This window comes from Thamnophis sirtalis, unplaced genomic scaffold (assembly GCF_051295495.1).
Source record: "Thamnophis sirtalis isolate CommonGarterSnake01/CBP01778 unplaced genomic scaffold, rThaSir2_p1.2 scaffold_15, whole genome shotgun sequence".
Taxonomy (NCBI): Eukaryota; Metazoa; Chordata; class Lepidosauria; order Squamata; family Natricidae; genus Thamnophis; species Thamnophis sirtalis.
In genome coordinates, this window is record NW_028261395.1 from 37,019,163 (window position 1) to 37,033,192 (window position 14,030).

Here is a 14,030-nt window from a genome sequence, read left to right on the forward strand (position 1 = left end):
GTCCTTCCATTGCATCATCCATCCATCCAACAATTACATCCATCCATCTATCCCACTTTCCCTTACATCATATCTCTACCTATCTTCCTTCCTTCCTTCCATCCATCCATCCTATCTCCCCTTCCTTTAGTCCTTCCATTGCATCATCCATCCATCCAACAATTACATCCATCCATCTATCCCACTTTCCCTTACATCATATCTCTACCTATCTTCCTTCCTTCCTTCCATCCATCCATCCTATCTCCCCTTCCTTTAGTCCTTCCATTGCATCATCCATCCATCCAACAATTACATCCATCCATCTATCCCACTTTCCCTTACATCATATCTCTACCTATCTTCCTTCCTTCCTTCCATCCATCCATCCTATCTCCCCTTCCTTTAGTCCTTCCATTGCATCATCCATCCATCCAACAATTACATCCATCCATCTATCCCACTTTCCCTTACATCTTATCTCTACCTATCTTCCTTCCTTCCTTCCATCCATCCATCCTATCTCCCCTTCCTTTAGTCCTTCCATTGCATCATCCATCCATCCAACAATTACATCCATCCATCCATCCCACTTCCCTTTCCATATTATATCTATCTTCCTTCCCTCCTTCCTTCCATCCATCCATCCAATCTCCCCTTCCTTCAGTCCTTCCATGACATCATCCATCCATCCGAAATGAAGTTGTATGGTTCCTTCTAGATACACTCCGTATCCCAACCTGTATCCAGACCAGTCCCCCAGCGAGGAGTGGACGATGGAGGAACGCTTCCGGCCTCTGACTTTCCACGGCCTGATCCTGCGCTCACAGCTGGTCACTTTACTTGTCCGAGGAATCTGCTATGCAGAGAATCAATCAGTGAGTTCCGACTAAGGAGTGACCGGGCTGTCTGCATAGATGATAATCCAGCAGATTTTTCTGGATTAGGAGAGGTTCTTGCATTAATGTCCCAATTGGGTTCCCCCACCCCCCCAACCAGAGACTCTGTTAGAATGTGTTTTAGCGCGTTAGAAAAGGGATGTCTTTATTTCTTCTTGTTTCGCCCCTTCTTAGAGTGCCAACCAGCCTCGTCTGTCGTATGCAGATATGTCAGAAGATTACCCACGCTATCCGGACATCCATGACTTAGATCTCACGCTCCTGAATCCACGCATGATCGTGGTAAGGCCTTCTCCTTGCAGTTGTGCGGTTTCTACCGTGTTTCCCAGAAAGGACACTTCTGCATGTCTTGGGATTTTTATGTTTGCCATACCTTTGTGTTTGTTTTTGGAGTTTGTCTGTCCAGAACTGGATACACAGAGGACAAATGGTTAGAGACTTATAATGCAAACTTTGGGGCAGTGGTGGGTTCCGGCCAGTACGGGCATACCGGTAGTAGCCGGGAGCAGCTGACATGGTGGCTCGTTTGGCCCACCCGCCTGGGTTCTATACCGGTTTTTAAAGCAACCAGCCAATTGCGCACACGTGCACAGCGCACAGTGCCTGTACAAGCTCCAACAAGCAACTGGGTGTCACAGGGGCAGTGGATTGTGCATGCGTGCGCAGTGCGTATGCACGAAAGGATGCATGGCCCCGTGAGCACCATACTGATAGCGACAGGGAGAGGAATCCACCACTGCTTTGGGGTATTTTGTTCGCCTAAATAAATTCCTCTCTGAAAGCCATATGCTTTTGAAAAATAAAGGGAAAATAGGAGAGTGTTCTGACTTCGGCTTCCTGATAACAGTAAAAAGCTCACGCTTAGTCCCCAAAACCCTCCTTTTATTTCAAAGGCTGTGAATTATGTTCATTCACAGCCCGTAATGAGTCCCAAATAGTTGTAAAGAGTCCTACAGTAGCCTGCCAAAGTCTTTCGGGATAAGGCTGATAAGCACCCACCTTTATCTTCCTTGAATCGCTGCTAGAGACTCCATTGGCAATTAGCTTGACAAGGCCACACGGAGCAAAGAGTCAAAATGGAGCTTCAGAATGTAAACTGACCAGCATGAACCAAGTAGCTTCCTGCAAAGGCTCATGTTCATGTGCCTTTGCTCCTCCTTTATGTCCTATGGGAGGGGCCAGTCACCTCCAAGACTTACTCCTGAGTCACCCCTTCTGGCTCCCCCTGTTCTTCTGCCTTACTGATCTTCTGCCTTACTGATGTCCGACTCTGGAGGCTCCAGAGGCAGCACATAATTCCCAGATGGCCCTGGCCCCCTCTCTGCCTCCAATGCAAAGCCCTCGTCCGAGCCTTCCCGAGACCCCAGGACTGGCCCATCTTCCTCCCCAACCTCCTCACTGTCTGACTCTGCTGCCAGCTCCACAGGCTGCTGGCAACAGAGTGGCCTGTGGAGCAACCACAACAGGAGAGGAAAAAAAGAAAAAGAAAAGCATTTTCATTTCTCTTTGCCTTCCACATTTTATATTTTGATAAACGAATACAAATTTGAACTGAAAGTCGAGCTTGCTTTCTCCCCAACAGGACGTCACACCTTACATGAACCCTTCTCCCTTCACCATCTCGCCTAATGCTCACATCTCCCAAGTCTTCAACCTCTTCCGGACGATGGGGCTGAGGCACTTGCCGGTGGTGAACGCCGTCGGGGAGGTGAGTCTGTCTGTGGTGTCTTTGGAAAAAAAACTTTCCTCTTTTCTGATCCAATTTGTAATTTGCAGTTGCTTAAAGTTGAGCCATTGGGACACGGTGGCTCAGGGGCTAAGACGCTGAGCTTGTCCATCAGAAAGATTGGCAGTTTGGTGGTTCAAATCCCTAGCGCTGCATAACTGAGTGAGTTCCTGTGACTTGTCCCAGCTTCTGCCAACTTAGCAATTTGAAAGCATGTAAAAACGCAAGTAGAAAAATAGGGACCACCTTTGGTGGGAAGGTAACAGCGTTCCGTGCCCCTTTGACGTTTAGTCATGCCAGCCACATGACCACGGAGATGTCTTCGGACAGCATTGGCTCTTTGGCTTGGAAACAGAGATGACCACCACCACCCCTAGAGTCGGGAACAACTAGCACATATGTGCGAGGGAAACCTTTTACCTTTAAAGTTGAGCCAAGGTGAAAGTTTGAGGTTTCACCACTAGATGTCGCTGCAGGCCCACAGATGGGGCTGACGCTCTCAGACGGCCCTAGAAACAAATGTCATTGGCTTGTAACTTGTGTATCTGTTCCTGAAACCACTTGCTGCAAAGGCAGCTTTAGAGCAGGGGGAGTCCAACCTTGGCAACTTTAAGGGTCATGGATTTCAACTCCCAGAATTCCCCAGGCCAAGTTGAAGCCCACAAGCCTTCAAGTTGCCGCCCCTGCTTTAGAATTTTTACTCAGAGGCATAAACTAGTATTAGGTTAATTCCAAGAGAAACATTGTCGGGCAGCAAAATTCGCTTCCCTTCTTCCCTTCCATCTCTGCTTCAGTTTGAGGGACGATCGTGTTTTGATGCAGTGGCTCAAAGGGTGGCTCAGTGGCTAAGGCGCTGAGCTTGTCGATCAGAAAGGTCAAATCCCTAGCGCCGCATAACGGAGTGAGCTCCCGTTACTTCTCCCAGCTTCTGCTAGCATGGCAGTTTGAAAGCGCATGAAAAAATGCAAGTAGAAAAATAGGGACCACCTTTGGTGGGAAGGTAACCGTGCTCTGTGCGCCTTTGGCATTGAGTCATGCCGGCCACATGACCACGGAGACGTCTTCGGACAGCGCTGGCTCTTCGGCTTTAGAATGGAGATGAGCACCACCCCCTAGAGTGAGGAATGAGTAGCATGCATGTGGGGGGGAACATGCATGCTAAGATGGAAGGAACATTGCTGGACAGCAGAATTCGCTTCCCTTCTAGCTCTGCTTTCGTTTGAGGGAGGATCATGCTTTGACATTTCAAAATAACTTTTTTGGGGAGTGGGGAAAGGAGAAAAGTATTTGGGTGGGGTTTTCCTGCTTGGAACGTGGGTTTCTTGCACCGATTTCTATGGAGGAGGACTCCCATCTCCTCGTGATCCACATTCAGACAGATTACCCGCTCACTGATTTCGGAAAGGTTCCTGAGAAAGGAATATTCTCCAAATCTGCAGAGGGAGCACCGTTCACCGTTCAGGATGGGGTGGAGTGAAACCAGAAGGGAGCTGAGTAGCTTCCTGCTTCCTGGAGAGCCAAGGTGGCGCAGTAGTTAAATGCAGCACTGCAGGCTACTACTAGATCAGCAGTTCAGCGGTTCAAATCTCACCGGCTCAGGGTTGACTCAGCCTTCCATCCTTCCGAGGTGGGTAAAATGAGGACCCAGATTGTTGGGGGCAATATGCTGACTCTCTGTAAACCGCTTAGAGAGGGCTGAAAGCCCTATGAAGCGGTATATAAGTCTACTGCTATACTGCTATATTGCTAAGACGTCCCCCGATTCAGAAAAGCTGACTCCTCTTGGCCCTTCTGCCGTTATGTTTTGTTTTTTGCTTTCACGCTTGACAAATTCACTTTTCTCTCTCTCTCTCTCTCTCTCCTCCTCCTCTTTCTTCCAGATTGTGGGCATTATTACTCGACACAACTTGACCCACGAGTTCCTCCAGGCCAGGCTGCGCCAGCATTACCACACTATCTAACCTCGTCTCCTGCCTCCTCCCATCTCCTGAGATACCCCTTCCTCCTCCTCCTCCTCCTTGGGATTCCTGGGCCCACCGTGTGCACTTTAGGTCAACAAAACGAGCCCGTCAAGCCCGTCGCCGCCTAAGCCGTAAACTGTACATCCTTCGGGCCAGGAGGGAAGGGAAAAAGCGTAATATGTAGGAAATCTTGAGAACTGGCTGTCCTCTTCTTGTTCTAGCAGCCAGGCACTTCTCTCCATGGGTTCGGATCAAACCATTCCAATGCTTCATTGCCCAACCCTGCGGGCACCCGAAAATATTACATCTCTACTTTATTCGAGAGAGAAAGAGGGAAAGAATATCATTTTTTCCTCTTTACCTTGCTGAAGTTTTTTGCAAATCTTGCAGACTTCCCTCTTTTTGAGCCAATTGGAACACCGTGATCTTCACTTCGAACTTAGCTACTTGCTTCTCGGTTTAATTAAGTCATCCGCCTTCGGTAAGGTTGAAATTGGACAACAACAATAATTTTCTGACTGGGCTTTTGACGTTCTGCTTTGTATGCCTCTCTCCGTCTTGACGTCTTTCTGAGATCAGCCCTACCACCACCATCACCGGCGCCAAGGACATCTTTCCCGCTTCGGGGAGATTCAGATTGAGCCCTGAATCCTCCCTTGGGATCCCGTCCAAAACTTTGCGAAGGGGGGGGGGGGGAGATCCAGAGTGGTCGGGCGTTAAAGCATCGGAGTTGCTGTCGCTAGTACGGGGAGCTGTTTAGCCAGATTTCGAGCACGTTCCCCTCCTTTGGGTGCTGAGCTTCAAACTGAGCCCCCACACCCCCTTTTTTTAAAAAAAAATCTAACACACAGACAGTTCGTTGCCAAGTGATTCTGAACGTGCAGAAGGAACCAATACTTTTTTTGGGGGGGTGGAGGGGATATATTGTCTCGCGGGACCAAACTTGGTGATGTTCTCTTCGACCGCTAACAGCCCCGCTTTGCATGCTGTTTTCCAGCTTGTCTGATTTCCACCACCCCCCTTTTTTTCCCACTCATCCCGTCCTCTGTGCTTCCTTCCTGCTATCTGACAATTCCCTCCCCCACCCTTTTCCCATTGTTTCTGGCTGGGGAGGACATTCCCAATCCTTGTGCAGGGTGTCCCCAAATAACTTCTCAGCCAGACATGACCTGGAAGAGGGTGGAGGGGGCGGGGTGGGGTGGGGTACATTGTTGACAACCGACACCTTTGTTCTCTGCAGGCGGTAGATGTTTTCCTTGCCCTGGCGTGACCCTCCCTGCACGGCACTCCCCTCCCCTCTCCCAACAAATCTGGTTTTTGCAGAAGGATTGTAATTTCCAACTGGAGTGGGGGAGCGGCAGGCAGGGGAGGACACTTTTAATAGTTCCGAGGGATACCCAGGTAGGACCGGAATGGATCGGGAAGGGGAGGGATGTCTGCAGCAGCTGTGTTCAAGAGCTTTTCCATCCTGGCTGCCTGGCTGGCTCACACGAAGCCTTGAGCCGGCTGAGACCGGCCTTCTTAACAAGCCTCATCCCACTGGCTCTTGTCCTGGGCAATTCCGGCAGGCTCCTGTCTTTGTAGCTTCGGGTTGCTCTGTGTGTGTGTGTGTGTGTGTGTGTGTGTGTGTGTGTGTGTTTAACCTTTGCATAAATCTCCTTTCAAGGGAAAGCAGAAATTGAGCCGCGGAAAAGAGCTGATGCAGCCTTGATAAAGCACAGTCCTCGATGTTTGGAAGGAGAGGGGGACCTGGGCCCAACTCTTTTGCCCCCCCCCCCAGTTAGAGGACTTAATCCATGCAGCTGCCCCCATTCCCTCAGGGGGTCTCTGCTGGAGAATAGGAATGCTGCCCGTTTTGTGGGCAGGGGCTCATTCACTCAACCCCTCTCCCAGGTTCCCAGCGGGGCAGGAACCTGCAGTTTTTGGTTGCAATTTGAGAAGAGTCAAATTTGGTAAGGTGACCAAACGTAACGATCCCTTTGCTTATTTGCCTGCAGATGTGATCATCAGCAGCGCAATAATTCGATATTCTGGCTTAGACTATGAATGGGGGGCACAGCCGTGTGTTTTTGGCACAGGCGAAGTTTTCAATGTGCTCCCAGGCTAATTAAGTCTCCCATCCAGTCTAGTTGTGTTTGTTTCTTAGTTTTTTCCTCTTTCCAGTAATAAGATTATCTACCTATTTTGGTCTGGACACCGAGCGGAAGTTCAAGCTTTTTTTAATACTGGTTCTGTCTACTCGAGACAGGAATGCCTGTGCAAGGATTTTTTTTTGTTTTATTTTGTTCACCTCTTTATCTCCTCCCCCCCACCACTATTCTAATATTTCCCTGCTCCATTCTCAACCCAAGCAACATTGCAGCTCCTTCTTGGCCGCCTCCTACTCTTGACCTTAAATACACACACACACACACACACACACACACACAGAGAGAGAGAGAGAGAGAGAAGTCATTTTTCCTTTTCCAAGGTGTTACCTTCCCCTGCCCTCTTTACAACCATTTCTGGTTCGAACAGGTCCCATTTCAGCCCTATTAGCAACTCTCTCTCTCTTCTCTCTCTCTCTCTCTCTCTCTACGGGCCTGTCTTTCATGGCATCAACCCGTCCCACGTTCCCTTTGCCACTTGAATTTTTCACAAGACCAAAATTATTCTGGCTGGGTTTCTTTTTTACTTTGTTGTACTGGGCCGATGGGCATTTGATTCTAAACTGGTGGCTATAAAGGACCATTTTGTTCGCATCTCTTGTGTGTTTGTATTAGGGGGGGAAGAGACCAATATCCTCCCCCCTCCCCTAAAAGTTGTTTTGTTCTGCTTTGCCTTAAGAATTCCAAAAACTGAGAGAGAGAGAGAGAGAGACTGAGGGAGGGAGAGAATTTATTCGATATCTACTTTAATGCTTTAAAAGGGGATGAGAGGGGGGAAAAAACGCCAAGCTAATACTTTTTCACCAGTTTTGTATGATCGCTGGCCAGTTACTGTATAACTTTCTTCCACGTTTCTAGAATCTTGAAAACATTAGAGCAGTGATGGTGAATATTTTCAGCACCTAGTGCCCAAACCGGAACGCATGTGCAGGCACCGACTGGCATGCACATGCCTGTTTTTTGGCCCCCCAAATAGCCTGCTTTTGTGGCGTTTTTGGGCCATTTTTAAGGCTGTTTTTTAGGTTGTTTTCAAGCCATTTTGGTGGGGCTGTTTTCAAACCCGGAAAATGGCACAAAAAATGGCTTGTTTTGGGGGCTGTTTTCCAGCACTCTGGTGCCCGCGAAGACCAGCTGGCTGGCACATTGGAAACTAGAAGATTAGCTGGTGATGGTGTGCCATCACAGCATTAGAGTGTCAAATCTTAGATTCTCAGCTGGGGTTATCTGTATTACCCAATAGTTGCGAGGGGGATAAAAAAATTTTTTTAAATTTAAAACAAGTAAGGTAACCCTAGAAATTCAGGCAACACTATGGTCCATTGTCATAAACTAGATACTCCTTTTGTTAGCAGGTTTTCGCTTCACAATCCAGATGACAACTGTCTTTTTTCTCCTAAGTTGATAGGTGCGTTTGTGTTATAATGTGTGCACTATAATCAAAGATTTAAAGATTCCAATTATGCCCTTAACGCCTTTCAGGATTGGAAAAAGATGCGGGAGGACTTCTCGTTCTTATTTGCCATGGCTTAAAATCATAGAATTGATTGAAGAGAATGTGATTCCTGTAAAATGACACTAAAATGACGGTTCCCACACCAGAGTCTCCTCCTAGTGTGGTTTCCTCTGTTGACCGGAAGTCCGGTTCCCACACCATAGAGTCTCCTAGTGCGGCGTCCTTTTTCCTCTACCTGTGCTAACCGAAAGCCCTATCAATTGTGGAGCTGATGGGGAAACTCACCCCTTGCCATAGTGTCTCCTCCTGGTGCACCGTGCTCCCCCCCCACCCGCCAACCAGGCTCCTTTCAAAATTGTGGCGCCGACTGGTGACAGAGCCACAGCAGAGGGATGAAAGAGCCACATGTGGTTCCAGAGCCATAGACTAGACGCTCTTCAGTTTTGGGTCGATAGGCCCCACAGAATTCATGTCATGGGATTTTCATGGATATTGGGACAGTCTAGGAATTCTCGTTATTTCTGCTCTCTCCTCCCTTAAACAGTATTAATATCCATTCCAGAGGGAGAAGCACATGGGGCATTTCTTTGATTTATAAGCTCTTATGAATATTTTGATTTCCAATTGCACTTTCCCTTGTCAACGTGAGCCGAATCGCGGGGAACTAATTTTGTGTGCATTTTTGTTTTTTAATAAGCATTCCCTTGCAGAGACTGCTAGATATATATTTTTTATTATTTTGGTTTGAGCACTTGTATTCTATAATCATGGTCCTTCTCTTTAAATAAAAACAACACAATAAAATTCCTCCTTTATGTCTTTGGGGTCCATCCATCCCTCGATCTCTGTCATTGTGACTCTTTACTGCCGTTCTTGATTCCACACACACATACACACCCCAGTGGTGAGTTCCAGATCCCGTTCCAACCGTACTGGTGCCCGGTTTTGTCCACATGGATGCACGCAGCGAGCACATGCATCTTACCGCTTCTGTGAGCCTCTGCGATGCTCCAGCTGCTCAGCGGAGCATCGCACAGGTGCTGTACGGAGTGTGTGTGGAAGCGTCAAAGACTTAAAAGACAGGTAAGGAGCTCAGGTGGGCCCTCCGGAGCACCATATCGGAATGGTATCCGGTGCTCCGGGCAGGCTCCAGAACGCCCGTACTGGGGCATACTGCCTGCAACCCACCACTTCACCCCCACCCTCTTGCAATGTTTAAGCGTTGTTGCATTTTTATTTTATTTTATAGTAGCTGTTAACCCCGTGTTGTCCAGGTACTTATTTATAGGGGGGACATGTCTGGACCAAACGTAATTTCTAATGCTGGATTTTCCCCCTACCAGAGGGAGCCCCCTTGTGGACTACTGTGAAGGCGTTACCTTGGCAACTCCACTGCGCTGTACAGTAGGAGCCATTTTACAGCAGTACAGTAGAAGGCATTTTAAGGCACAACAGGCTGTATCTTAACAGAACACACACCCCGGGGGGTGTTAGGAGTGTCTTACCCCCACAGTATTTGTTTCCAGAGAGTAAATCATCTATGTACCAAGTTTGGTTGAAATTGTTCAAGGCGTTCCAGAGTTAGGCTGGAATACACACACACACACACACGTTTAGATATATATATATACAGAAACCAGCATTTTCATCCCCAGAGATATTTAAAGCAGGGGTGTCAAACTGGATTTCTTCGAGGGCTAGATCAGCATTGTAGTTCTCCATGGGCCGGCGAGGGGGGGTGGCGGAGTGGATGCTTCCTGCAGCACCTTGCTAGCCAAAATAGAGCGTGGGAGGTCCGTGCTTGCCCCTCCCACCCCTGCACCTCGTTTTCACCCTCCATGGCCCAATGTTCCCTCTAATTCTTTTTCAGCGTGTGTGAAAAAGTATAGTGTTTGAGCAGCACATTTTCCTGCCTGAGCACCTGAAATCTTTTTAGCCATAATTGCCATTAGAGCAGATGTTGGGGAGGGGCCAAGGAGGAAAAGGGTCCCCTCCCTCTCCCTCAGGCCCCCAGGAAGGAAGGAAGGGAAGGGAAGGAAGGAAGGGGGGAAAGGAAAGGAAATGGAAAAGAAGGAAAGAAAAAAGGAAAGGAAGGGAAAGGAAAGGAAATGGAAAAGAAGGAAAGGAAAAGAGAAAGGAAAGGAAAAGAAAGGAAAAAGGAAAGGAAATGGGATAGAAGAAAGGAAAGGAAAAGAGAAAGGAAAGGGAAAGGAAGATGGAAGAAGGACAGAAAGGGAAAGGAAAGAGTGGAATGGATTGGTACTGCTCAAAAATCAAGTCTCAAGATCCCGTGGACTCCTTTGGCTCAGGCAGTCCAATTCCACGCTGGTTCCCTCTCTCCCCAAAGCGAAGGGATCGGAGAAAGACTGCCGAGCCCAGACTTCAGACAACACAATGCCCGAGAAGCCCCGGATGTGCAGAGAAACGCAGGTTACAACCAGCGAATCCAGTTTTCCCAGGAAGCGACAAAGCCCCAGAGGACCAATGGGAATTCTCCCTTCTGCAGCATCATTGGTCTCCGGACAGACTCTTCCTTGATTTCACCAATCACCAGATGGAGGAGAGAGTTCGGTGCAGAGAGAAAAGAGAGGGAGGGGGGATATTTTCAGTCAGATTTAAAGACATTAAAAAAAACACTGCAGTGCAGTTTGAAACTTCTGCGCGGTGTTTTCTTGTTACCTGTGCAGCTGCGCAGGTGCGCAGCTTAGAGGAAACATTGCCATGGCCGCCTGCAGAACTCTGCCAGCCATTTTCAACCTGTTTCCGGGCCCTTTTTCACCCGGCAGAGTGCTACAGGAGGCCATGGAGGGGTAAAATGAGGCCCGGGAGGGCCATACGCAGCCTGTTTTAGCCACCAGAGGTACAGCAGGCCGGTCCTTTGATATTTCGCTGCTGGCCTTGCGGGCCGGATTTAAGCACCCTGTGGGCCGCATCTGGCCCACAGGCCTTGAGTTTGTAACCCCTGCTTTAAAGGCTTCTTGGAATGCTTTAAAAAAATTGAGTTGTAACCATTCTCTCTTAGTTTCCACGATATGCTATTCTAAGGTAGAGTGCTTCTGAACATGCAGGCTCGCTTTACTTTTCTCCCCGCCTGCTTTGCATTGGACTTCAGTTCCCATGTACCTATTAGCCAGAGACAACAACAACAGGTTTTTAACACACTCAGTCATTTTTCCATCGGTGAATAACTTTCTCTCCCATAGCTTCTTGAGAACGTTACGTCCATAAGATATTTGTAACTCGCTCACTTTGGATTTGCACAATGCGTTTAAATCACAAACCAATCCATACCCAAGCTTGCCCAAGGCCTTAAATTCCCATGCAGGAAAAACAAAAAATATAACCAGGCTTAAAACTACCTTAGCCGAGTTTCCTGTATTATATGTGCACAATCACTGGGTCATTTGTCATCCTGAATAAGCACTTTTAATAGAAAGATAGTTGGTTTGAGGTTTGTTGGTTTTTTTCAGGAAAGATGCCCATCTGCCTTTATAATTTTCCTGTTTTTATGCTCTTAGTAGCTGATAACCCTGGGTTGTAAGGGTATTTATTTATGCTAATCCTGTATTAGACAGGAATGAATTATATCTATAGTGTCAAGTCAAAGTAATGCTGGAACGAACACACACAGACACACACGCCTTGAATTCAAAATGCACCCTTTCACTGTCAAAAATACTGTGATTTGACACTATAGATTTAGTTTATTCCTTTTCATTGTAGCGGGCCAGGCGTTCCAGAGTTATGCTGCAATGCACACACACCAAGCAGTGTTAGGGATGTCTTACCCCCACAGTATTTGTTTCCAGACAGTAAATTATCAGTGTACCAAGTTTGGTTGAAATTTCTCAGCAGCCCAGGCGTTCCGGAGTTATACTGGAACACACATACATGGACATACTCTGAGAGGTGTTAGGGGTGTCTTACCCCCCCCCCCCCCCCAGTATTTGTTTCCAGAGAGTAAGTCATCTGTGTACCAAGTTTGGTTGAAAATGCTCCAATTTTGGCCAACTGGAATTTTCCCTTCTTGGGAAAAAAAATATCCTAGTGATATCTCTGAAGCAGCAAACAACTTTAAACTAGAATGACTTTTTTTGTGCAATCCCCACAGTCAGTTGAAATGTGGAGTTACATAAATAATTTACACACACACACACAAACCCAAGAAAGGTAGCTAGACACACGGGTCATTAAAATCTTGTTTGTTTAATCATACTGGTGTTCCACAAAGCCTTTGTTGCGTGCAGATAAAATAGAACCCATAATTAAATATCTCCCTGTATCCTAACAATTCCACGATGCTTGTTGATGCGTCCGTTCAAATTTGAAGGGTTGAAAAAATTATCTCAAAACCGATTCCTTTAAAAATTCAAAGAATGAGAAGGCACAATGTTTTTTCAAATTTTCCCACAAACCCAAAATCTGAGTAGAGTTTTTTTTGGCAACAAGTCATTTTAGGGGGAGTTTCTTGGTCTGGGTAATTTTGGGAAACAATATTATTCCCCTTTGCAGTCTATCTTTGTACTTCAGTAGGTTTTATTTATGGGGAAGAAAGTAAGATATTGCTGCACTCTCTTAATCTATATACAGTATAAAAAATTCAAATACCACTCACTCATCACAAAATCTCCAGAAATGTAAAGCCTACAAACTTGAAATTTTAGCATGTATGTTTCTCTTGGCTTCTAGGTGCTCGCTAAGAAAGGATTTTTCGAAAAGACCATTGGCTCATAAGTATTTTTTATACTGTATTATATTAACGTGTCGATGCTAAGGAGTTAGACATTCTACCCCCCCTCCCCACTTGAAAGGAATTCTGTTCCAACTGCCAGTTGCCTTTTATTAACACGCTTTGATGCTAGGGAGTTACCCATTCTACATTAATTTTCAAGCTTTAAGCGTCAAATGTATCAACCCCGATCGTAACTACTCATTAATTGAGTAGCCGAGGTGGCGCAGTGGTTAAATGCAGCACTGCAGGCTACTTCAGCTGACTGCAGTTCTGCAGTTCGGCTGTTCAAATCTCACCGGCTCAGGGTTGACTCAGCCTTCCATCCTTCCGAGGTGGGTAAAATGAGGACCCAGACTGTGGGGGCGATATGCTGACTCTGTAAACCGCTTAGAGAGGACTGAAAGCCCTATGAAGCGGTATATTAGTCTAACTGCTATTGCTATTGCTATTAATTATCAAGCCTGATCACATCATTTCTTAGCGAAGCACGGGTATCCAGCTTGTTTATGGATAAAAATTGGGCAGAGTGGAAAGAATTCACACCCATCTCTGTCCTTGGTGCTGAATTTAAGAATTCCTGGTTTCAAACTATCCAGGACATTAAATTCATAGAGAGAAAAGCACGTACATATTTACATTCACATGATTAAGGGGAAATGTTAAATTTGTTTCCTATTCTTGAATGGTTGGCTTATAGATGCTGTGTTTGACTTGCTTGGAGCTCAAAATTGCCCCGTGGGGGTATATTTCAGCTGGAGCAAAAATCCTGATAATCTAGGATCGGTGTATTAAATTTTTCCGGTGTGGCACACGCTTGGCAGGCAGAATCTTGAAGTCATAATGAAACAAAAACACCTTTGATGACTTACAAGGTGATGTCCTCCAAAGTTTCACTTCTGTTAAGAAAAAAAAAGGAAAACAAATATGATTTGCCTTGATTACCAGCCAATGTTTGGAAATTGCATTCCTGTGTCGAAGTTAGATTTTGAGTTTACTTTACTTTACAGGAAGGAGTACGGCAGTTTAGAAATCAAAACACATGAATAGTCGCATCAAACATGGAGCAGAAAACTGGCTATTCCCCCTCCCCCGTCGCCTTTCTTGAAGCTCTTTTTCAAGGTCTCCCTCCCTCC

General features: G+C 46.7%; 1 protein-coding gene across 1 annotated transcript in view; it reads left to right on the forward strand.

The window, feature by feature from the left end:
• The window catches only part of CLCN6 (Cl-/H+ antiporter 6), a 36,648-nt gene extending 30,933 nt beyond the window's left edge, over positions 1 to 5,715 (forward strand). Inside the window, exons 20-23 of the mRNA XM_087701897.1 lie at positions 701 to 857; positions 1,053 to 1,160; positions 2,461 to 2,586; positions 4,485 to 5,715. Of these exons, the coding sequence (XP_087558023.1) occupies positions 701 to 857; positions 1,053 to 1,160; positions 2,461 to 2,586; positions 4,485 to 4,565 (472 nt within the window). The 3' untranslated portion in view covers positions 4,566 to 5,715. The remainder of the gene's footprint in view (positions 1 to 700; positions 858 to 1,052; positions 1,161 to 2,460; positions 2,587 to 4,484) is intronic.
• The last annotated feature ends 8,315 nt before the right edge of the window (positions 5,716 to 14,030 follow it).